Source organism: Diadema antillarum, unplaced genomic scaffold (assembly GCF_040938485.1).
Source record: "Diadema antillarum isolate AM-2024a unplaced genomic scaffold, OU_Dant_1.0 seq00000170_RagTag, whole genome shotgun sequence".
NCBI classification, from domain to species: Eukaryota; Metazoa; Echinodermata; class Echinoidea; order Diadematoida; family Diadematidae; genus Diadema; species Diadema antillarum.
In genome coordinates, this window is record NW_027271239.1 from 1,643,258 (window position 1) to 1,668,780 (window position 25,523).

Genomic DNA, 25,523 nt, shown 5'->3' on the forward strand with positions numbered 1-25,523 from the left:
TCTCTCAATCAATATTTCAAGCTGACAAGCTCTTGATATTATCTGCACTACTGCGTGTGCTGCATCGTGCATATCATAGTAATATATCTGCACCAGTTAATGGCATTTATACTACATGTAGCTCTGTAAACGCATTATATACTTACCACTTCCAGCTGGTGCTTTCATCATACCTATCATGCAGTATACATCGTGGGTTCGCTATATAGTGGATCATGGGAGAATATTTCATAACACTGACAGTGATTATTACACAATGGGACAAGAAAAGCTATGTGTGCAGCTGATCAGTGTGAAACATGTCTTAAAATCTTCCTTGTCATTGTGTCCTGTGTTGTTTAGCTGTACATGAGGGTTTCCAGTGAGATGAGATGGGGAGCCCAGCATGAGTAGACCAGGCAGTATCAAGGACTCCAAGGTGAATACCTTCATCACCTCGGCAGCCGTCATCAAGTTCTCCGGCGGGTCAGTGGGCACCGACGACTGGACGGACTCCGAGGATGAGGAGAACCCCGAGGGCGGTCAAGCTGACCGCAAGGGAGCGGACAGTAGTCGGGAGAATGAGAACCAGAGGCCGGACACGAACTGGCTGCCTCCCAAGAAAGGCGAGCAGAGGATAAATGGAAGCATTATCATGAATGGTAATGCAGGACATCGTTCAGACTCAACTAGAGACAGTCTTCATCAAAGACAGAATGCCCATTCGCCATCCAGCCATCAAACTATGAATACTAGTAGTCGGATACGTTCTACTGGACCTCATCTCCCTCATCCTTCTGCCTCGGAGACGAGTGATTTTGAGAGGCTGGGAGAAAGGGAGGACATGTTGAATGAAGTATCCAATCCCTTTCTAGATATTGCTACAGATGAGGACGAAGTTCTCTCTCATGCAACTCCTGGAGGTTTTCTTGGTTCGGAGGATGGCCAGAAGACCAGTGCAGGTAGGAATTTTAACCTTTTGCACGATGTATTTATTGTAAGTATTTATGTCTGATAACTGACCACACTCAGCAATGGCTATTTCTCACTTATGGTTGTAGACTTTGGCTTGTCCATCTTTATACCGTTGGTTGTCCACTATTGACTGTCCGCCTTTAATCATCACCAGTGCTTGCGTCTATTTGTAATAAGGTTGTAGCTCATGTGAGATTTGAAAGGTTTCAAAGCAGCTCCCCTCCCCCACCACTCAACAATTGTTCAATACATGGCTCATTATGTCAGCAATATGAATTAATCACCATATTCAATAATTTAAAAAAAAAAAACACCCAACAGCAAAGACAGGCACTTAGACAGTCATTAATCAACCCGTTAAGAACAAGCCAATTTTGGTACAAGCATTTCCCATAGACACCTGCCCCAGTATACTCAAGAGTAGTTTTCAACAGGCTATTATCCTCAGACTCTTTTGATAGAATGCTTAAGATACCTGGTAAGTAAAGCAATATCATTATCACAAAGACATTGGGAGTAGTCCCCCAAATGTTGTTCAATACCTGACTCATGACAGCAAATAACAGTGATTTAAAACTACATAAAACATAACAACAAAACAGAAAAGCCAAATTCAGATATTTAGTAAATAGGTCAATAAGTATTTTATCAGTCTTTCTTTGAAATCATAGAATGTTAGATGGTGATGTAAATAGTATCTGCCCTTATCACAAAGATATCAGGCGTGTAAATTGTAGCATACCCAGAACATCGTCTGTATGTCTGTCCTTACCCTACTCGCTGAAGGACACCGTCATGCTGGTGAGGAATTCCTGAGGTCAGGCCAGTCCTTCAGTCAGGGGTCTGAGGCAGACATCAGCTTGCCGTCAGAAGACCAGGACCTGGCCCTCATCACCAACGAGGACCTCGGCATCTCAGAGAACCACTTCTCCCAACCAGAGGTAATCCAAACCCCCAAACTGTGGACTTGTCTACACCATACCATTGTCTCAAAATTTCATAGTTCTATAAGTAGAAATCTAGAATTAATGAAACTTTGTGCTGTGTGAGGAATTTTGTGCCCTTTTAACATTTGGAGTGTTAGGGGACATTATGAATACCTCCTATTAGTATTATTACCATTTAATTGTCTTGTACAAGTGTAGCATCATGTACTGGCATTAAATTGACATACATGGTATTCCTGTAACCTACAATCACATGTACTGTAATTCTAAAACCTCTTTTTTGCCTGCAGTAAATCGCATGACCCACATAATTAAATCCCTAAACCAGTTATAGTGTATTTATAGAGCTGCTTTAAAGGACAAGTTCACCTTCATATACATGGGGATTGAGTGAAGGCAACAATATTAGTAGAACACATCAGTGAAAGTTTGGGGAAAATCCGACTATCCGTTCAAAAGTTTTGAATTTTTAAAATATCTGTGCAATCACTGCTTGAGGAGAAGACTACTACAGTTTATGATGTCACATGCGTACAACGATATAAGGAAAATAAAAACAGAATTTCACAAAACTTGACATTTTGAATAAAGTGCACATTTCTTTGACTTGTTACTGACTTATGTTAGGGGTAATATTATTCCTCCTGACTTCTGCAAGAGAGAAGTCAAGTGTTCTCTTATTATGTGAGAAAAGTGAGAATATCTTGAATTTTCTTCATACTTTCTTTATATAGTTGTACTCATATGACATCACAAGCCATAGTAGTCTTCTCATCCCGCCGTGACTGAGCAGAAACTTCAAAAATTCATAACTTTTGAACGGATTGTCCGATTTTCCTCAAACTCTCACTGATGTGTTCAACTAATATTGCTGCATTCACTCACCCCACATGTCTGTGAAGGTGAACTTGTCCTTTAAGGTGTGTATGGGTAATTCACCTCTCAGTTTCAGAACGATGCGTCGTGTACATTAGCTTGGTAAAATTAGTGCCAGAGAGTCAAAGTGTGCTAATGATCTGTGGAGGCATCTACAAGCATAATGCTGTCTCACAGATATACATGAAGGATACAGTAACCTTCTGAGCTTCCTTTTTTTTTCCAATAAAAGTTTACGTATTTATACAATTGTATTGTACCTATACAGTAAATTCCTTTGTTGCAGTGCCTAATTGTCCTGTGTTTTTTACTCAAACAGAGCTAATTGCCCCATTGCTGTATTTGTAACTATGGACACGTGGATGCAAGTTTTGTGTAGTCTGCAAAAGTATTCATGCCAGCAGATCTAAAATAATGTGTCATGTATTTGTGCACATGTCTTTGTTTTTCGTTTGTTTGTTTTACTCTCTTTTTTTTCTTGTCAACTACAATGTATGCTACATACCCGTCTTCAGCAAATGTAGAGTGCTATACCGTATGGTGTTATAGTGATTGCTATTTTGCATTTCAGCAGACAGTAAACACAACACCGCCCACAGTGACTGCTCATGTGGAAAGAAGTGGGTAGTGTGAAAGGCTTTATTGATTACACTGACACTGGGGGTGATGTAGAGATCCATCCATCCATCCATCTTCCCATGGGCTGATTTTGTGATGATATTGACACTGTTGTTGTCCCCGCCGAACGAGTTCGAGCAGGGGACTATGAAACGGGCTCTGTACGTGTGTGTGTCTGTGTGTCCGTCCGTCCGTATGTCCGTCCGTCCGTCTGTGTGTCCGTGTGTAATCAAATTGTTCAATTTGCTACTTCTCTGTCATTTATGAGCCAATTTTGATTCTGTTTGCTTTATATGATAGCACTACATGGGAGCTTTGAAACTTCTACACAGAATTTCAGTTGTGACCTTTGACCTTGACCTTTCACCTATATTGCACATTTTGCTTCAAAATGCTACTCCTTCGCCATTTCTAACCCGATTTCGATTCTGTTTGCTTTGTGTGATGGCACTAGGTGAGGGCTTCAAAACTTCTACACAGAATTTTGACCCATGACTTCTTTGACCTTTGACCTTGATTTTTGACCTATATTGTACAGTACATTGGCTACAAAATGCTACTTCTTCACCATTTCTAACCCGATTTCGATTCCGTTTGCTTTATGTGATGGCACTAGGTGAGGGCTTCAAAACTTCTACACAGAATTTTGACCTTTGACCTTGATTTTTGACCTGTATTGTACATTTTGCTACAAAATGCTACTCCTTCGCCATTTCTAACCCAATTTCACTTCCCTTTGCTTTATGTTATGGCACTAGGTGAGGGCTTCAAAACTTCTACACAGAATTTTGACCTTTGACTTCTTTGACCTCTGACCTTGATTTTTGACCTGTATTGTACATTGGCTACAAAATGCTACTCCTTCGCCATTTCTAACCCGATTTCGATTCTGTTTGCTTTATGTGATGGCACTAGGTGAGGGCTTCAAAACTTCTACACAGAATTTTGACCTTTGACTTCTTTGACCTTTGACCTTGATTTTTTACCTACACTGTATATTGTACATTTTGCTACTAAATGCTACTTCCGGCGGGGACATATATTACGCACCGCGTAATTTCTACTTTTCCTTGTTGTATTACCTTATGCGCTGGATGCAAAGAGAGGCAGAATTTGCTCCAGTGACATCGATGTGGAAGTTACAGTAGCACATATCAGTTGAAAATAAATTTTGAAGTTGTTTTAGATTAGTAATTAAACTGTTGGAATTTATCATTATGTAGGGACTGTTCTCCTGCATTCCTGGCAAGTTTTTGGTTTGTTTGTTTTTACTAGACTCCTTTGATGGGTCTGAGGTAGCACCATAGACCACATCCCTAACACCTATGTCACGGTCAGCTTTGATAATGTGCGAACTTGATGTGCTATGCCAGATCCAAATATTAGTGCCCCATGTATGTATTGTAAGTTATGCTGTGTTTACACCATGTTACCAGCGACCACAGCAGTTGTGTCATTCAGGCCACCGTGAACAAAGCGGGAGACAACGTTGGGGGTCAGAATGGACGAACGTATTTGGCCGTCATTGCCGTAGATGCCGTGTCGGATTTTTAAACTGTCAAAAACTTTACCATAGCAGTCCGGGTACTAATAAGAAACCTTATAGGCCATAGTAAAACGGGATGAACGCAACAAAATGTGACAGTAGGTAATATGCTGTAACAGAACTTAGAGGCCCTCCATACTGGGACTCGACAGGAAAGATTGTGAAGTCTAGGGCCCCGTCTTATAAAGACTTGTGATTGATTCAAATCAATCACAACTTTACGATCGAATGCAAATCCATGTTATGAATAAGTTATGATTGAAATTAAGACGGAGAACTGCAATCAATCAATCACAGGTTGCGATTGATTGCAGCTTTCAAGAGATTTGTTTTTGATTGATTTCTATCACAAGTTTTATAAGACAGGGCCTAGCTTGACCAGATGCTGTAAGAATGGTGTGTGAAAGCTGCATGTTCCTCGGAGCGAGGACTGGGACAAACGAGACTAAAATATGGAGGGGAAAAACAGGAGAATGTCTCATTTACCTAAAGTGCACTACATTATGTGCAACAAGGACTGCCGTGATTGCCGGAAACATGGTCTAAATGTAGCATTACAGCTGACACAAAATTGCTGTTGTGTATCATCCAAACAGACATATCAGAGCAATTTACATTTGGGAATGCAGGAGGGATGGTGAGGATAGTATGAGTCTATCATCTGGATTTAGGGAAATGACCATGAGGGTATACTGTGAAACCATGCATTTTTGTGTGCATGAAATTTCTGTGAATTTTTGAAGGAACCAAGATTCGCAAAAGTAAAATGCACATTATTTTTTTCCCCCTACACAGTGCATTGAATGCCAGTCGTAATTTGCAAAAGTCGAATGCAGCAAAAAAAGGTCATCAGCTCCAATTCGCAAGTTTCATACTGAGATTTTTACTGAATCCATTATATGTTGTGTATGCTTTATGCTTTATGTTATGATAGGGCTTCTTCGGCTTCTCTAAAGTGGAAGAGCTTGAGATGGCTATTGAGAACTGCAAGGACGCCGTGAGGACCACCAAGGAGCACTCTGAACAGAGACGCAAACTGGTGGCCAAACTTGTCCAGCTCAGGCTCAAGCTGCTACAGATCAAGGTATCATCAGGGGTCTTCCTCATTCGGTCAGCTCCGCCTTTTTTGTCACTGTAGGACCAATGTGCAGTTTGCCTTGAGAGGTTATTGACTAGGGTCAATATTATCATATTCATGTGAAAAATGAACGCTTGCTGAAGCCACATGGATATGTGTAGATTAGCATCAGTGAAAGCAATTTTTAGGATTAATGTTTGTAATATGTATTTGAGGTTGCCTTGTTGTAAAAGTGGAAATTTTCAGGCATTTCGTGCAACCAGAACCTAGTGCAAAAATGAAAGCACGCAAAGATTTTTTTACATGCCATGTTGTTTCTGTACACGTAGTGAGTATCTTGACTCCGTGGAAATAAAGAAACAAGCGAAACTCATCTTACCTGACCGAGCACACACACACAAAAAAAAAAAAAAAAAACTCGAAAACATCCACTTTTACAGTATGGGCTAGATATGTTTCCTTATGCGATGGGAGGGCGCTCCAAAAGAATGAATGTAGGAAGATTTTACTCCTTTGATGTTTGTATACAAAGTAGTACACACTAATGTGTCTTGTCTCTGTATAATTATATCATATTTATGAAAAGTGACCAAACTGATCAAGGTCATTTGACCTTTAACAAAAATTCTTTGTGGATCGGAAGCTCAGGCCCCTTTTGACTCTGTTTGTGAAAGGCACACAGCAATAAATTCACGTAATCATATTGATTCATAGGAAGGAATCAGAAAGCGAGATGAAGAGAATGAGAGTACTGTCTGTGTATATACGAAGGCAAAGTGTATGTACAATAAATGAGATATAACTAGATAGAAATGTTTAAGTATCTGTACACTACACTCTTACCCTTTCTTCTTGGCAGGAGGGAGAAGAGGAGGAAGAGAGCGAAGATGTGAAGACCGTCCTGGGCCACCGGTTCCAACGGATGAAAGGGAAGAGTCTGAACGACCAGTGTGAAGTGTGCCTGTCGGTCATCTGGGCCCTGCTCCAGACTTCGTACAGGTGTTTCGGTAAGATTCCATGTGCTTCCTCTTCCACCATTGTACGGTTGACCCTTTACCCCCTGCAGATAGAGGGATACCTACTTCTTGGTCAGCTGTATCCCCACCTGTTGCATGACTTTGGTTTCACTGGGGCACCGGTGAAGATGCAGCCACCACTGTCACTCTGCTCCATCTGACCCTGTCCTCCTAGCTCTTTGGGAGACTGCCAGGTTCATCCCTCTCATGGATGTTGTCCTCTCACTTCCTTTTGATGATGCTTCTAATTTTCTCTCGTAGGGCTTTTTTTTTTTTTTTTTAGGGCCTTCTGGGTGTCCATACCACCCCATATTTCATTTCCTTTATGATTGTGGAAAGGTCACATTGGGGTTCTGTGGCCTGCTTAATTTTCGTGTCACACAGCACAAGCTTGTAAATAAAAACAAAAACAAAAACAAATGTTGAGGCCCTCAGCTGCAGAACTTTGTAGGATGTCTGTGATAGAAGTGGTCCCACTTTAGCTGCCTATAGCAGCTTATGTTCCAAGACAGACACAATGTTCATGGTGAAAGATTTTTAAATTTTTTTTTTCTGAATCCTGTGGCATATTCACAGTACTACAAGCACTCATACATAGGTTGTTCTCAAAGTTCAGGTATTGTTGCAATTTTATGCATGAGCATGTGTAGAAGTTGGTGTCAGAAACTTTTTGCATCATTTCATCTTTGCACGGGCATCGCAGTGCATAAAATGCTGAAAAGTAGCCTGCATTGAAATATTCCCCACTCACTTTGTGCCACCTGAATCTTCTCCTTCACAGAGTGTGGCTTCAGTTGTCATGGAAAGTGCCTTAATTCTGTGAGAAGACAATGTGTCAGCACAAAAGTGAGTATCACCTGCAGTTTAGATTTCACCATCTTGCAGATTTATCAGTCAAAGGAGAAGATTAAAGGACAAGTTCACCTTCATAAACATAAGGATTGAGAGAATGTAGCAATATTAGTAGAACACATCATTGAAAGTTTGAGGAAAATCAGACAATCCGTTCAAAAGTTATGAATTTTTGAAGTTTTTGTGCAGTATGAAAAGACTACTGCAGTGTATGAATAACCTAGATGTCACATGCGTACAATAATATAAGGAAAATATAAAGAGAATTTCACAAAATTCCATCTTTTGAAAAAAGTACACATTCCCCTGACTCGTTACCAACAAATGTTATGGGTAATATTGTTCCCCCTGCCTTTAGAAAGAGGCAAGTCAAGTGCACTTTTATTATGCCAAAAAAGTGAAAATATGTTGAATTTTCTTTTACATTTTCTTTATACTGTTGTACGCATATGACTCACAAGCTGTAGTAGTCTCCTCATCCAGCGGTTCCAACACAAAAATTTAAAAAATTAATAACTTTTGCATCGATTGTGCAATTTTCCTCAAACTTTCACTGATGTGTTCTACTAATATTGTTGCATTTTCTCAATCCTTATGTTTATGAAGGTGAACTTGTCCTTTAATGAAATATGCTGATCAATGACAGTGTGTCAACTTGTGCTTTTAATTGCCTTTCACATCCGAGAAGAAAATAAGGATAACTTTAGTGATATTGATTGTAATTATAAAATTTCACGGAATATATGATTTGGCTGCATGCGTGACAAGTGAAATGCCACCTAAGAAATGTAACAAATATACACAACAAACAAAAATATGCTGTTTAAATAAATTTAACAAAAAACACTTTTAAACCCTCCAAAGATCACTTGTTGAAGAGATATCATGAGAAACGTTCAAGTCTCTTTTTCTTTCTTAGTTTATAATCAGAGTTTGACATTTCCTTTAACTTTCAGTCTAGTAGAAGAGCTTCATGTTTAGATTTCTGTGTGTTTATTTGTTGCTATTGTGTTTTGAAATGGTTATGCTGTCATCCAGAGTGTACATCCAATGAACATGGCTACTAAGTATTAGCTTGTATCATTCTAGAATGCCCTCATCACTATATAATTTTACCCCATGTTAATGACAGGTATTGGTTTACACACAAGCATATATATGTTGGACATTACAAGACATTTGAGCGTTAGGGTCCATGGCAGGTGGCCTGCATTGGGACAAGCATAATTGTTGAGGCGATGGTGGTGATGTCCACTCTTCTCACTGTCCACAGATTTCAGGGTTTGACCTGAACATCTGTCCAGACAGAGGATTGTCCACACAGAATTACCGATGTGCAGAGTGCAGAGCTCCTCTGACCTTCAGTGAGTAGACAACCAATCTTGGAATTAGAGGGATGGTAAACTGTTGGTGGAGATGAGGATTGGGCTTTTAACTTTTTGCAAGATACCAAGAAACCACTTATGAAATAATATAGGGCATACCATTCTCAGAGGAATTTGAAGTTTATTTGATGAAATCAGTTTTTGGAATAGCAGAGACATCAAATAATGAAGTAAAACAAAGCAATCATAATGTAAGGTGAATAGGATTGCTCTGTTTTGGGTATCTCAGCCATTTCAAAACCTCAGCCATTTCAAAACCAATTTCCATCAAATAGACATTGACTTCCTCTTGGAATTAATGCCCTTTTATATTTTGTAAGGGGATTCTCATTATCTCACCCCAAAATGTTACAAACCTGAAGTTAGGTCTCAACCAAAACCATATGATCCCTTTAGCCCGTGAAAGACTATTCCCGAATATACTCGAGTAGGTGACTATGGAAAATGCATGTTATAGCAAAACCAGCTTATCCTCATGGGTTAACATACCAGCCATAACCCTCTAAGATGGACATCCCTTCCATCTGATGTGCTGATTGATGATAGGAATAATGATATGGGTGGGGCCAATTCAAGAAGCTCTGACAGGAAAAATGAAAAGGGAGAAACATCGACACCATAGAATTGTGATGAAATTGTAGACATTGGACATAGAGAGATGTTTCATGCAGGTGATGTTTTAGGATCATTGATATTTTGAGATTTGTTGCAGCTTCAAAGCACCTGAAAATGTAACTGGGAGAATTTACTGAATATTTACTGAATATTATCCCGTAATGTCACAATTGATTATTCCTCGTTATTGTTTCTACAGTACCATTTATAAAAGATATCAGCTAGGCTTAAAAGCATGAATAAAAGATGTGATTCAATCTCCTACAAGTAGATCATATTTTATAATGCCATAACGTCTAAACATTTCTTATGTGTGACATATCATTGAATGTGATCAACTTATCATTGGGATATTTTTAGCTCTTTGACGACATGTCATTTGTAATCCATAGATGGAGTGCAGCCAGAACCTAGGCTGTGTGACTACAGTGGGCTCTACTACTGCAACCTTTGCCACTGGAACGACCTGGAGGTCATACCGGCCAGGGTCATCCATAACTGGGACTTTGAACCGAGAAAGGTATGTGTGGAATGTACAGTGTATGTGGCACAAACACTTCACAGACACTTTCGTTGGAAGGAATCTCTAAAGGTATAAATTGTAGCTGTGTAACACATGTCGTTAAGATGCACACATTGATAGTAATGATTAATTGATGAGATTGATGAAATTACAACTTTAAATTGGATCGTTAGCTTTGGCTTTTAAACAAGCAGGGTGTTTGATAATTTCTGAAATGCATTTCTCGTTTATTTATCTGTTTCTTTATCATAAATTATACAGAAGTGAACAATAGCTCGTTAGGAAAGAGAAGGGACTAAAACTGGCATAGACAGCAATGCACTATGATAGCTATCCCCATGGCCTATTCAATGGTTCATAGCATCCAACAAGAAAAAATGGAAATCAGGTTCAGAGCCTCAGATACATGACGTAAGATGTTTTAAATGCACTGTACTCCTGAAGGATGTAACATCATTTTCAGTGATGTCACCAACTACATAATCTGGCAAGCCGCTGTGCTAGACGTGTACCACTGTGTGGATGAAATTGCAGCCAGTGGAAGTTCCGAACTGTTTGTTCCGCAACTGACTTCCATAACTGATTTGTTGCATACGTTCTGTTCAGGTGTGTCGGCAGTCCAAGCAGCTGCTGCAGCTGATGAGTAGTCGAGCTGTCCTCAGGATACAGGACCTCAATCCAATGCTCTTCAGCTATGTGGAGGAACTCAGTCAGATCAAGGTCAGCTTTGGTGCCAAGATTGACATCTTTAATGGATGTCAAATATTCAGTATAGTGAGGATTTGGGTTATACCTGGTTATGGTGTTACTCTGATGGAAAGTTTTGTGCCATCACGTAACGAAGATTGTGAAAGTGTAATGTTCAATTTCAGTGGTGCGTTCATGGTCGAAAGGTAGATAATGTTAGTTAATACCAGCCTGGCCTTTTGCAAACCCTTCAATTCTCCATCTTCCCCCCCCCCCCCAAAAAAAAAAAATAAATAAATAAATAAATAAATAAGATAAAGAATTATGATGACAATGTATTATGATATATTATCAATATTATTGATAATAATAAATGATGGTGATGATAATGATGATGATGATGATAATGATGATTATATATTGAATTACTCAACCTATCTCTGGCACACAGATTCATTCTGAACATGTATGTTAATAGAACTCATCATGATATTTTGTGCTTCTCTTTCAGAGACTACGAGAGGAGGTGCTAATCATGAAGGTCTACTTCTTGTCTTGCCGAAATGCCATGGAGGAAAAGTTACTAAAACGGGTACGATGCTACTTTGGTTACAGGCTGTTATGAAGATTCCAGTGTTGTCTAAGATAACACATACCTGTATTTTTTTTATATTTCAGCTCTCTATTCACACCAGACATTTACTTAGGCAGGGCTCGACACTAACGGTGGCCCGGTGGCCCAGGGCCACCAAAAATGAAAGTCGGGCCACCAAATTTCAAAAAAGGGCAAATTTGGTGGCCCGACTCGGGCCACCAAAATTTTTTGAAAAGTATGTCAATAAATTCGTAACTTTTTGCGCCGGAAATTATAGCATTTAAATTTGTTTAAAGGATGGATGAAAAGGACTGAATGAGTGCCTGAGAGTGAGTGTTGCAAGTTTGTTGAAGTTTATTTATGAGTAGATATGTCCAACTTCTAATTCTTACTATCATAAAACTTAAATATTTGACTCATGAAAAAAAAAGGACTTTTAATGTCTTTTGTTGTTGTTTTTTCGGAACACCAAATTTTTCTCTCGGGCCACCAAAAATTTGAAACTTAGGATTTTGGTGGCCCCATCGGGCCACCGAACAAAAAAGTTAGTGTCGAGCCATGACTTAGGGGAACATATTTAGCTGATATCATAGGTGTTGTGGTATCCTGTATAAGCTGTTGTTTTTGTGTACAGATATTTTAGAGAATGAGGAGGTCACAAACATTTTCATGAGATGTTGTTTTCGCAAATTGACACAGAAGCTGTCATAAATGCACTATTACAGCAGTGCATGTTGACATTTTTGTATGTTCAATATTCACAGTCCAAAGGTGATTCGGGAAATTCGTGAAAATTAAACCCTCATGAAAATAACAGCTCATACAATACTTTGAAATGTGACCATCTTCAGAGTACTTTGATGTCATTCTGTTATACGATATGCCTGAATATGATTTCCAAAAACCACTGCCAACATCAAACCGCACTCCACTGGAACCATCTGCATCATCACCATCATCATCATCATCATTATCACAGTTAGCATTGCTACATCTAACTTTTTGTATATGTGTCTCCTATTGTCATGTTTTTGATATGCAGCTGCAGAACCACCCCCACTATGTAGCGATGGATAATGCAAGCTCCCTCCAAATCTTCTTTTACTCCTCTTTATCTTCACTGTCTTCATCTTCATCACCATGTTTGTCGCGCTTCATCTCCTTTTTATGTCTTTTCACCTATTATTGCCTTTCTTAAATCGTAGCTTCAGAACCGCCCCCACTTTGTGGAGAACAGCGACACCTACTCCCTCCAGGACCTCCTCGATGCTGAGGAGGGAAGCCTTCTCTCCGAGCTGGCCACCATCCATGGCGACTACGCCGTCCACATACGCATTGAGTGCCAGGTAAGACTCCAGACGCCTTCATCCTTCCTGTCTATCCCCATTTAGATGTGTTTGCTGCCCGCTATTACTTGGGAATGTTACTGTTGACTTGTAGACAATGGTCCAGCTGCATAAGAACTTTGAATAAGAACCAAGTATGGCTAGATTTGTCTTGAATTTTTTGCTATTGCATTGAATTTTGATAATTTGATGTGACAGTACCCTGGTCAAATATCATATATTTACCACAGTCACCGGGAATATAAATATCTACCTGAGGTGTCCTTGTGGTAGAGATTCAAAATGAGTAAAAGGGTTAAAATTAGATATTATATTCTCTCTCTCTCTCTCTCTCTCTCTCTCTCTCTCTCCCCATTGGATTTGGATGTCTCAGAAAGAAAATACCAGCATTGTATATCACTAGTTATACAGTGCTTAATCAGTGGGAGCAGCAAAGAGAGACAAGCAATGTACGGAACCATTACCTGTTTTCTATAGTATGGCAGAAAGTGTGGTGAAATATTTGATCTCTTTCTCTGCTTTTTTTTTACCAGCTCTGCCAGGCCAAGGGCTTTATCTGTGAGTTGTGCAACCGGGACGAGATCCTATATCCATTTGACATGATTGCCACTGTGTGTGCTAACTGCTCTGCTGTCTACCACAGGTGAGTTGGTCGTAACTCCTTTTCAGTCATTTCAACACTTCCTTGCACCTCTGATATTGTAGATACCCACATGTACATTGTGACCATTCATTTTGTGATTATACAACTATATTTCTTCTTCCTTGTATTGAGCTGGAATTTTGTGCAATCATAATATTTCTTAATTAAATGACTGAGCTTCAACCAAACTTGAATTGTATAGGGCAAGCTTTCGTCCTCTCCTGAGGACTTTCTCAAGCCTTATGCACCAATCTATGGTCCAATGATTAATAAAGACAGGTAACGGCAGCAAGACAACACTCCACTGCATAAGGCTTGAGAAAGTCCTCAGGAGAGGACGAAAGCTTGCCCTCTACAATTCAAGGTTGGTTGAAGCTCAGTCATTTAATTATTCATCATCCCCAGCTGATGAAAGTTTTTAGTATCATAATATTTCTTCTCAATTCAAATGATCTTTCAGTAATGCAGTGAAGAGGAATTTTCAGACTATAAAGTGAATGCAAAGGAAAACTAATTACGGTAATCTTGATCTCATGCTAACTCTGTTAGGGAAGAGTATGTGAATTTTTGAGGTAAACCGTCATCAAGTGGTTTGACAAATTATTCCTTTTGCTGTAAATGTATCCAATGAAGAGTGATTATATGGTAACTTGAAATTGCTTGTAGAGCAGTCTTGCTTTAACAAGCTGCTTAGGACCTTTGGGGTTTCCTTGTTGTATCAGGTACTACATACGCTGTTATTTTTGCGTACAGATAATTTGGGCCTGATAATTTGGGCCTGCCAAATTACCTCCTTATATCAGGTATCTCGCTATATTTTACCTAGCTATAACGAGGTTCCATTGTATTTCTCCCGACAGAGATTGCTACTACAAGAGGTCAGGAGAATGCCCCAAGTGTCTGCGCATGTCTCAGAGAGCCTCTACCGAGAGACCGGCTCCCAGTCGCAGGATACCGATCTACAAGTGAGGTGCGGGCCCCACACCTTGGCTCCTTCACTCCAGGAGATGTCCATGTTTAAGACGTAAAAGGGCGTTGGTGCCACGTGAGGTTGATTCTGTTCACAATGCTTTTCTTGTTCTCTAGCGAGGAGGCCGCAGTTTGCTGGTGTGATGGCTTTATCATGGATTTGTTAGGAAAAACAAAAACAGAACAGAGAAGAGAGCTGCCAGTGTGTTGCAGAGAGTTGACTTGGCCCTTGTCTCTAAGTGAAAAGAATACTTTTATGATAACTACAGTTGGACCTCACTATGGGATGAAAGAAAAATGCTGACTGTGTTTCGAGTGAAGTTTCAAAATTTGAGATGTTAATTTATTTTTTTGTAATATGCGATATATAAGAATGGTTTGTTATCATTACCAATTTTTGTTATTATTATCTCTTCAGAAATATCAATATCTGTGCAATTCAGTTAATTGGAATATTATACCCAAAGTGAGATTATTGTGGTGGTGGTGTTGTTGATTAAGTTGGCATGATTTTTTTTGTAGCTACAATCAGAGTCAATGAAAATTGGGCATCTTAAGAGGTACTCAGAGTTACAACTGTGTATCCTGAGGATCAAAGATTTTTTTAGCAGTGAAGCACATGGGCAGGGAAAAGTAATGACAGTAGAATTGAGTCAAAGCACGTAAGGGGGAGCATGCCCTGTGATATTCCTTCCAGTCAAATGGCGAAACCTTGCAAAATGTACTTGTAAATGAGATCATATTTAGGCTCCAAGTAAGCGTAACTTTTAACAATGCACTATGGATTACATTTTGATCCAGGCATGTCTGCTATATGAGTATTCATTTTTGTTGTTGTTACTGTTATCGCATCAAATTCTACACAGTGCCATTATCGCAGGTCGCAAATTTTTAGTCATGCTCCTTATTTTATGTGTTCTGTGATGATGAAATACCCTTTGTTGTTACAAAGTCTTCGGCACTATCACATATTTGTGACTAAGCAAGAAATGACTACTCTGAATATCTCATCATACGAAAGTACAGAGAAATTTGTTCTCTTTTGTGTCAAATTGTAATCCTCTGACTAGGCATATTTAATCAAGCACCATCTGCAGTACAACGCATGTCGCTGCTTGTGGCAAAACAGCACAAATCAATTCTATCTAAGGAAAGAGCTATTTTAACAACAACGACAAAAAAAAGAGAGAAAAAAAAAAGAGTGGAGAGAGTTAGGGATGGTATATTCCTGTGAAACACACTTTAAGAATTCTTTAAAATGCACTGACAAATATTAGCCAAACTAAGCAGAAATAATTCTTGAAATACAAATACAAATACAAATGCAAAATACAAATGCAGTGGCATCCAGAAACACACAATTAGGGCGGCAATGTTGAAAAGATCGTTAGGAACTTCAAAATTTCTCCCATCTCAGATCAGAAATCGTGAATCTCACGAAGATCCCATGTTTGTGTAGTAAGACAGTGCCTTAGCAGGTGAAGAGGGAGAGTGGTTCCAGGTTGGTCCAGGTTGGTCCACGTTGGTCCTAAGTCTGGTTCCAAGGAAGGACCATCAGTGATCAAAATTAGCTTTTGAATTGCATGGACAAAAGAAAAACAAATTCTTCATTGAATATATTTTTACCAGTTTCTTGTGCCAAAATTTAGCAGATCATCTGTGTGGAAGGTTGGCAGTTGTCCAAATTTCTGAACTGACTGTAGCAGCGACACAGTCAAACTTGCAATGCGAGCATGGTTACAGTTAGTTATTCCAAAGGTTCGTTTTTCTGAAGGTTTCCTGATCTGAAAAAAAAAAAGTTATTCTGAAAACAAGATAAGGTCGTTATTTTGAAGGTTCACTTGTACGGACCTTTATTTCATATGCGGATTAATGAACCTCCGGAATGATGAAACATATTTAATTTTCGATAACAAATTCGGTATCTGAATTGAAATATGCCATTTTTAGATAAAACCTGCATAATCCTATGTTCTGATCTCAATTAGGATTTGCATTCATGGAAAGTGTTTGCATGGTCGCAGTGCTAGTAAAAAAGATATTATTATTAATCATATCTTGATTACGAGGGATATACCTTCCATGGATCTCCTTTCAAGGACTTCTTTTTTTTTTTTTAGGTATGCTAAAGATGTTACGTAATTACAGACCTGTGTAAGATATATCGAGTATACCATATGTGCAATATTTATTATTTCACAATGTCACAGAATGATAGTGATGAGGATAACTATGATGATATAAGTCATTGTTCCTAATGTGACCTGACTTTGAACAAAGCAACAGTTGACTCCTACATAGTCAAATGCATGTCTCATGGTTATGTTTCGTGTTGTTTTTTCCATTGCTCTGGAAGATGAATACTGTGCTAAATTTGTGCATTAAGTGCATTGAAAAAATAAGAATATCAAAAGACACTATTAAAGGACAAGTTCACCTTCATAGACATGTGGGTTTTATGAATGCAGCAATATTAGTCGAACACAGCAGTGAGAGTTTGAAGAAAATTGGACGATCCGTTAAAAAGTTATGAATTTTTGAAGTTTCTGCTAAGTCACTACTGAATGAAAAGACTACTATAGCTTGTGATGTCACATGAGTACAACGATATAAAGAAAGTATAAAGAAAATTCAACATATTTTCACTTTCCTCACGTTACAAAAGAACAATCGACTTCTCTCTTTCAGAAGGCAAGGGGAATATTTCCCTTAACATATGTCAATAACGAGTGGAAGAAATGTGCACTTTATTCAAAAAGTAAGGTTTTGTGGAATTCTCTTTTTATTTTCCTTATACCGTTGTACGCATGTGACATCATACTGTACTAGTCTCCTCATTCAGCAATGATTGTGCAGATACTTTAAAAATTCATAACTTCTGAACGGATTGTCGGATTTTCCCCAAACTTTCACTGATGTGTTCTACTAATATTGTTGCATTCACTCAATCCACATGTATATGAGGTTGGACTTGTCCTTTAATGAATATAAGGTACTGGCCTGCAAGTGAAGGCACTAGGTTTATTTGGATTATGTGGATGTTTTTTACCTGTTGGAAATCATCACATGAAAATGGGAAAACATATTCAGTATACCATCTGCCAGCGTTCTGGTCATGACTTGCTACGTTTATTTTTATGAAAAGAAAATGCTAGAATAGATAAATGTACTGGTAAAATTTGATTACCTGCCAAAGGAAAAAAGTTGATATTATATTTAAGAAGGAGTATATTTTTCGAGGTGAATCCATCTATAGACTAAAACAAATGACTCCCCTTGTTTAATTGTCTGTGATTGAGTGATTACTTTTCAAAAATATGAGGGTATTTTGATCAGAAAATGGGAATGCACTTCAAGCTTCTGTCTAGGTTGTGGATCACCTGCTAGTGAAGATGTGTCTTGAATTCAGAAAAAAAAAGCACCTGCATATTTTCAGCTGTTTGAGATAACCTGTGCAATTGTGATATCTAGACCATTTGTATATATATTCTGCATTCTCCTCCTGTGTAATCAAGGCATAATTTACTGGGCTTCCAATACTTTGGTGCATACCATGTGTTGATGTTGGATAAAATCCAGATAAGTTATGTGTTCATCTTTGTTGTTTAGGGCAGACAAATGAAAAACGTCTTCAAATTAAAGATCACCACGTAAATACCAAATTGCAACAACTCCAAATTCTTCCTGGAAAAAAAAAATATCCAATTTTGCCACATGTATGTATGTATGTATATATGTGACTTGCATCCATGCATACATCCATACAAGCATACATACATACATACATATATACACACACATACATACAACATACAGTCATACATCAGAGACTCCAACCCCAAGCACCTTCTGATCTGGAGATTCTCCCGCCTGAAACCCCTAGCAAACGGGAGACTCCAAGTTTATGTGTGCGAAGCGCGAAGTTCCTAGGGTTATAGATGCTCTCTGGTACTATCTAAGGCTTATTTTTGCAACATACGATAGCAATAAGTAAAAATCGTTTCCAACGGGAGACATTGATCCAGGGCAGGAGAAATTAAATCTCAAACGGGAGAACGGGAAAATGGGTTTTCGGCGGGAGATCTCCCGTCGAAAACGGGAGAGTTGGAGTCTCTGATACATACACATTTACGTGCATACATATTATGACATACATACATACATACACATCACAATAACATCATTGAAATATCCCAGCTTTATGGAGAGGGATTAGCACATGCGTGTAAAATTGTTGTTAGTTTGGAATGAAATTCAAGTTGATACTCTTTCTTTCTTCTTTGTTTTGTTATGTTGTTTTTTTTTGCCTGTCACTAAAGTACTACAGTTTGCTGTGATGACAACTGCATACTGCTAGATAAAGTCTGCTAGAATTGTCATCCATTGCATCTGAATCAGTTTTTGACAAGGTTTTAGTTAAATCACTTTACATTCGTGTAACATTTTACTTTTCATCCCGTATGATGAAGATCAATGCAAATACTAAAGTGTGCGATAGGTGGTCAGATTAATAAATACAATGTACGTACATGTACTGGTAATGGCGGTGGCAAAATTGTTCTACTCACTGTGTATATGTCAAGTGATGTTAACTCTGTGTATTTGACAGTGCTTATGAGCAGATTATTATGTTTCTCCCCATGAATAGTGGATGAATTTGAGCATTAAGGCATTGCACTCAAAGCCCTTTATGCTGGATACGGGTATGGAATGTATAGAAATGTTGGAAAATGTTATCTCTGTGCAGTGATTTCTATGCCTCTGTTGCAGATATTTATTATCAGCATAGTTTTGCGTAGCCATGTACATGTAACTTGCTGTTTAAGTGGAAAGTCTTAACTGACTGTTGAACTCTGTGAAAAAGGTGGGGCACTTTATTGTGTGTATGGTGTTTAAGCATGCGTCAACCAAAGCTAGAGCTATCTTGCAAACTCAAAATCTTAAACTGCATAGTTATCTTTTTTAATTGTCAAAACAGCTGTTTTTCATCCTTTTCTTCTTATCATTATTTATGTTATTTTCATATAATGTGATGATAATGCTGATGATAATAATAATAATATTGATAATTCTATTATTATTATTATTATTATTATTATTATTATTATTGTTGTTGTTGTTATTGTTATCATCATTTCCTTAATGGCTCATTGTCATATACTATATCATGACTGGATGATTGACAGTGAGTTTTTAACAGTGCTGGGAAACCTTCATGGTGGTATACAGGGTTAACAAGGCTTCAAGCAATGCTCGTGGAATCACTTTACTAGTAAATTGTACATGATGTGTATTTTGTTCTTCCTGTATCAAATGCTATATTTTCTTACAGTGAATGGGTAGAGCATACATACATTGGTACTAACTTAATTCAAGAATTCCACGCCATCGGTTGCTGCTGGTAATGTGCGAATGGTATTGATTGTGAATTGCTTGATCTGACTAATCAAATTTCTGCTGTGAAAAGAAGTTGTCGCGCTGTCGCCGTTGGTGTGATCAAGGGAAATATCTGTATTAATCCTTTATGTGCCGGTGACTTTGGACAGTGTGTACAACCTTATGGGTTTTCTGTGCCAATCAGCACTCAAGCACACAGAGGGTTAAAGCACTCTTCTCTCAACACAATGCAAATATGTTTGTGATACACCGGCAGAATTGGACTTCTGGTGAGCTTATGTGATTGAAATCAGCCGAGCACTCTTAGTCAGACTTTTATTTAGATTTCCTTCAAGATGAGATGAATTTGTTATACCACTTTTCTAATTAAATGATGCGAATGAGAAACCTTCTTCCCATGTGTTGAAAAATTGTATTTCTTTGCTATACAGTTTTGTTTGTGTGTCTGTGTGTGTTTCGTATTTCTTTCTTTTTTTTTAATGGAGTATCGCACAATCCACATATGGTATTTATTGAAGCGTGGTATGTGAATTTTTCTGTTTGTTTGGTTGGGTTGTTTTTATTGCTGTTTGATGAGGAGAATATTTTGTGACTATTTAACATCATTTTTTATAAAAGCATCAACATATCATCACCAACAAATGATTGAGAATTTGGACAAATTTGGATGAATGTAAAATGAAAAAAATTACATGTGGTCGCTCTATTTTGCAAAATAAGTTACTTGTAAACTTATAGTGAGAACCGCCTGACTACTGTATCATTTAATTAAAAATATTTAGTGATAATGTGTGTGGGCTTGCGAGTGAGAAAGAAAGAGAGAGAGTGAGAGAGGGGGAGGGAGAGTGTGGGTGAATGTTTTAATCGTTTTCGATAATAAGCTTTCTTCTGATTCCTACTATCCACAAGTACTGAAGCTTGTAAGCGCCACCGAGAAGGCGAGATAATTACTTTTCAGGTAACATTATACACGTCACCAAAGCAAAGGTATATTAGATTTACATAGTAACCACGGCAACAATATACCACCAGTTTATGAGATACTTTATTCATTTATTATTATTATTATTATTATTATTATTACTATCATTATTATCATCATCATTTATTTATTTGGCATTTTATAATGTTTTGGTGAAAGCGTTTCACCCATCAGGCCCCCATTTTTGTCGAACCCACCGGAGGTGAGGGGAGACTAAGGGATCGCCTGCGGCGTCTGTCCGTCCGTCGTCCGTCTGTCCGTCCGTCCGTCGTCCGTCCGTAACGCTACAAAAACTTCAATAACTCTTTACTCTAGGCTTCAATTGCAATCAAACTTCGAGGGAGGAGGGGTCATACAAAGTTTCACATTTTACTACATATGAAGGTCACCTCAAGGTCAAAGCTCACAGGCAGGGGTCAATGAACTTTAGGGCCCAATGTTAAGTTTTTATGGCGCGTTTCTATTATTGGTCATAACTTTTGATCCATAACTCCGTTTGTGACCAAACTTGGATGGTAGATGTCCCTTGGGGAGTGGATGGTCACCACAAGGTCAAAGGTCACAGGCAAGGGTCAACGAACTTTTAGAGCCCAATGTTAATTTTTATGGCGTGTTTCTATTATGGGTCATAACTTTTGATCCATAGGTCCGTTTGTTACCAAACTTGGATGGTAGATGTCCTTTGGGGAGTGGATGGTCACCACAAGGTCAAAGGTCACAGGCAGGGGTCAAGGAACTTTTAGAGCACAATGTTAAGTTTTTATGGCGCGTTTCTATTATGGGTCATAACTTTTGATCCATAGGTCCGTTTGTTACCAAACTTTGATGGTAGATGTCCCTTGGCGAGTGGATGGTCACCACAAGGTCAAAGGTCACAGGCAGGGGTAAAGGAACTTTAAGGGCTCAATGTTAAGTTTTTACGGCACGTTTATTTTTTGCCATAAATTTTAACCCTTTTGTATCTCTTTTTATCTGTTATATCTCTTTTTTTTAATCTGTTATATCCCATTCGAGTACAATTTCTTGTACGCGAATGGGCGAGACATATTATGGCACTTGCCTAGTATGAAAGATGTAAGGATAGCAACTCTTATTAGAATAGCAACTTCCCGCGGCAACAACCAATCAGGAAGCTGGATTCTTGTCGTTACCATGACAATTGCCATTCCAGCAAGAGTTGCCATCATAGCAACTATGTATTTATGAAATGGGGGCCCCGGTCCAGTTCAGAGAGATATTGAAGCTCCAATCTGAAAGAGACTTTAAATTTGTCAAATTTTGAAAAACTCCTTGATGTCATCCAATGTCAACCTCACTCTTCTTGTATTTTTGTTCTACTCTGCAGTTTTTTTTTTCAATTATTGTTGTAAATTTCAAAATGCTTAACCTTTCTTCCCTTCACTATATACTGTCTATTTTGAATTAAAAAAAACAGTATAACATTGCTTTTAAATATTTTTCATCTTTGCATCTATTTTTAAAAAAGTTTACGTTTAACATGTAATGTTTTGCTCGATTGTAGCAAGATTATAATGCTTGTGTTGTGTGTTTGTATGTTATGCATTTTCTTTAATAAAAAGAAAAGGTATACCACACTTTTACCAAAATAGGTATACATCCAGAATTTCACTGTCAACGATGATACTTTGGTTATGTACAAAATGGCAAAACTCCGCTTGAGCACAGTATACAGCTTTGTCGTTTCAATGATACCTTTCTCGTTGAAAAATGAAACCGCACTATAAGCTTTATTTGTTTTGTGACATTTTATTCATACTTTATAGCTTCAGCATGGACAGATAAACCAATTTTGATCAAACTGTTGAAGAAATATGAATTAGAAAAGATGCTACGTCACTGTCTCTCTCCCTCTCTCTCTCTTTCTCTCTCCCTCTCTCACTATCTCTCTCTCTCTCTCTCTCTTACTCCCTCCCTCTCTTGTCCCTTTCCACAGTATGCCCGCCGAGAATTCTGTACAGCGCGTTTTACAGAGACATTTGATGACAAAATATCGGCAAAAATCGGCATGTTTGCAAAATAATCGTAAATACATGACATTACATGCATCATATCTATACATTAGTCTATAATACACATCGACAAAATGTGGTATATGAACTGCATCAAGTACAGAGCACTCTATAAAACTTCAAGCATCTCACAAGAGCCTTAAAAATAGGAACAAGACATGACCTCGATAGAAGCGTAGCATTCTTGACGACTGAATATTTTCCACTGTGTCACATAACATCACCCTTTTGATTTGAAAGCTCGTGTGTCCCTTTTGCATTTCTAAAAATCAAATTTCTTTCGTAAACTGGTATATTGTAAAGGTGGGTATTTCAGACATTTCCTCTGAAACAATGATAAAGATCCGAAAAACTGAAACCGTTATTCTCGGGAAAAAAGGGAGGAGCGTAACCTCGAGTGACATGGGGTTAGTTTTTCACTTCTTTTTTTTTTTTTGGGGGGGGGGGCACTCTGCGGTATATTTACGTAAGATGTCATACACGATGGTGGGAGACATTGTTCTTTAACCATGTAACATTTTATGACTTCCGTAAAAGAGACATACGACCTTTAAATTCATGTTATTCTCTATTTCAAATGAATATTACAGTGGAGCTTATAACAATGACAAAAACAACTGTCTCACCGATTCGTCACATTACGCATGTATGATTTTTCTGTGCCCAATTAGCGTTGTCACGCCATCGACGCCTTGCGTCATTTCTTGTTACTGAACAATTAATCTATTGCGAAACATGAATGCGATAGATAATCAAAACACCGAAACCATGCATTCCAACCATAATTATAATAATGTAGTTTAGCAATCCTTAACCATACCGACTGTTCCACAAGGCGACTCGGATGTTCTAGTTACATTTTTTTCCTCTCTATCCACAAGTTTATGTAAGAAAATACTAATTGACAGAGATGTGCAAATGACCCCCAAAAAAAATATTAAAAAAAGGTTGGAATGTACTTATTGAATGAAGCAGTTTCCTCAAAAGGAGACCTACATAATTACAAGTTTGTAGTTTTCTCCTTGCATTGTTTGAAGTCCCCTGTGATCTTGGGGACACGATTTGGCCTTCGTCACCTTGTAGTTGATGTCTTGGGTCTACTCCAGGCACTGTTCTTTCTCTTGACGCTGTCTCTCGACGGCGCCACATCTTTGCTGGTTCGAGGTCTTCTCACCCCATTCTGCGCGCTAGTTCTGTTCGGTTTTCCCGCCAAGTGCTTTCCGCCGCTGGGTCTCGTCGGAGCGGCAGATAGTGATCGCGGCTTGCTCGTTTGCTTCGACGATCCCGTCTTGGGCTTCCCCGCGGAAGCGTCCGGGGTAGGTTCATCCTCTTCAATGGCCTTGGGCTCCTTCTTTATGTGTTTATTTGGCAGGTTGGAGTTACTCGCGTATTTAGCGTACACGTCGACACGCGTATCATTATCCCCAGTAGTGTCCGGCTTTTCGGGAGGGATCGTCGATTTGAAAGCATATTTGACTGATTGCGGAGATGGCGTCTGTTCAGCATCGTTTCTTGTCACCGGCTCTTTGGCGGTTTTGGCACTACCTGGCAGTTTACTAGTGGTTCGTGAAACACTAGTAGCCCAATTCTGCGTTTCTGTTTCAGGCTCATTTTGTGTATTAATTTCTTCGTTGTGTCGAATGGATTGTGCATGCTTGGTGCTTGATGGGGCTGGCGAGACAGTAATCTCCTTTGTCCCATCAACGTCGACGCATTTTGGCGATGTGTTCTTAGTCTCATTCGATTTTGCACGAGAAGTTGAGCTCGAAGCATATTGGCAGTGTTCTGTTCTTGAAATAACATCGTCTGCTGTGGGTGACATCTTTGTATTTTCTGCATTACTTTGATTTGTTCCCTTGCCTTCATTTTTAGTGCGAGTGGAATCCTGCGCTGACCGTGTGGGCGAATGTTCCACAACCTCAGTTTCCATGACAACTGTATCCCTCCTCACTTTTACGTGCCTTTTGTCAGAACTCTCATGCAGATCTGTAGTGACAGATAGCTCTGAATGGAGACTTATGGACTCGAAATCCGTGGAGTATCCATCTATATCTCTTTGGCCACGTTGCCCTGTTAGATGATGAACATCAACGTCCCCTGAAGTAGAAAATCTTTCAGATGTTCTGCTACCGCATGACGAGGGTATTGTCCGCGGCGTATCAGAGATAGGTCCATCTTCCGTCTGAGAAATGTGATCATCGGCAGCATAGCTGCTGACGATTTGAATAGAAGGAGGTGGCAATGGACTGGCACTCCGGTGAATCACAACCGTGGTAAGATTCTGATTCGAGTCGACGGTACCGTTCATTTTCTCGCTGCTGCGTTCCGGAGCAACCAATTCCGAGTGGATATTGTTACAATGCTTGCTTCCTCGCGACGATTCCAAATCGACGGCAACGTCCTTGTCGTTTCGTCTGTCCATAATAAGGTCAGTAATTACATTTTTCCAACGATTTTTTGACGT

General features: G+C 38.9%; 1 protein-coding gene across 1 annotated transcript; it reads left to right on the forward strand.

Annotated features, from left to right (window-relative positions):
• The first annotated feature begins 724 nt into the window (after positions 1 to 724).
• On the forward strand, positions 725 to 14,650 carry LOC139728267 (differentially expressed in FDCP 8-like). Its single transcript, XM_071639225.1, has 12 exons — positions 725 to 941; positions 1,741 to 1,895; positions 5,876 to 6,025; positions 6,879 to 7,026; positions 7,817 to 7,897; positions 9,168 to 9,251; positions 10,280 to 10,407; positions 11,017 to 11,130; positions 11,609 to 11,689; positions 12,898 to 13,038; positions 13,572 to 13,681; positions 14,542 to 14,650. Exons 1-12 carry the CDS (start codon positions 725 to 727, stop codon positions 14,648 to 14,650), a joined length of 1,518 nt encoding a protein of 505 aa, XP_071495326.1.
• Positions 14,651 to 25,523: the final 10,873 nt, after the last annotated feature.

Excerpts from the sequence above, each read along its gene's own strand:
- LOC139728267 (XM_071639225.1), top strand. The coding sequence starts at position 725 with ATGAATACTAGTAGTCGGATACGTTCTACTGGACCTCATCTCCCTCAT. Across the intron at positions 942-1,740 it reads TGGCCAGAAGACCAGTGCAG|GACACCGTCATGCTGGTGAG; the intron begins GTAGGAATTTTA and ends TACTCGCTGAAG. Across the intron at positions 10,408-11,016 it reads GGGACTTTGAACCGAGAAAG|GTGTGTCGGCAGTCCAAGCA; the intron begins GTATGTGTGGAA and ends CGTTCTGTTCAG.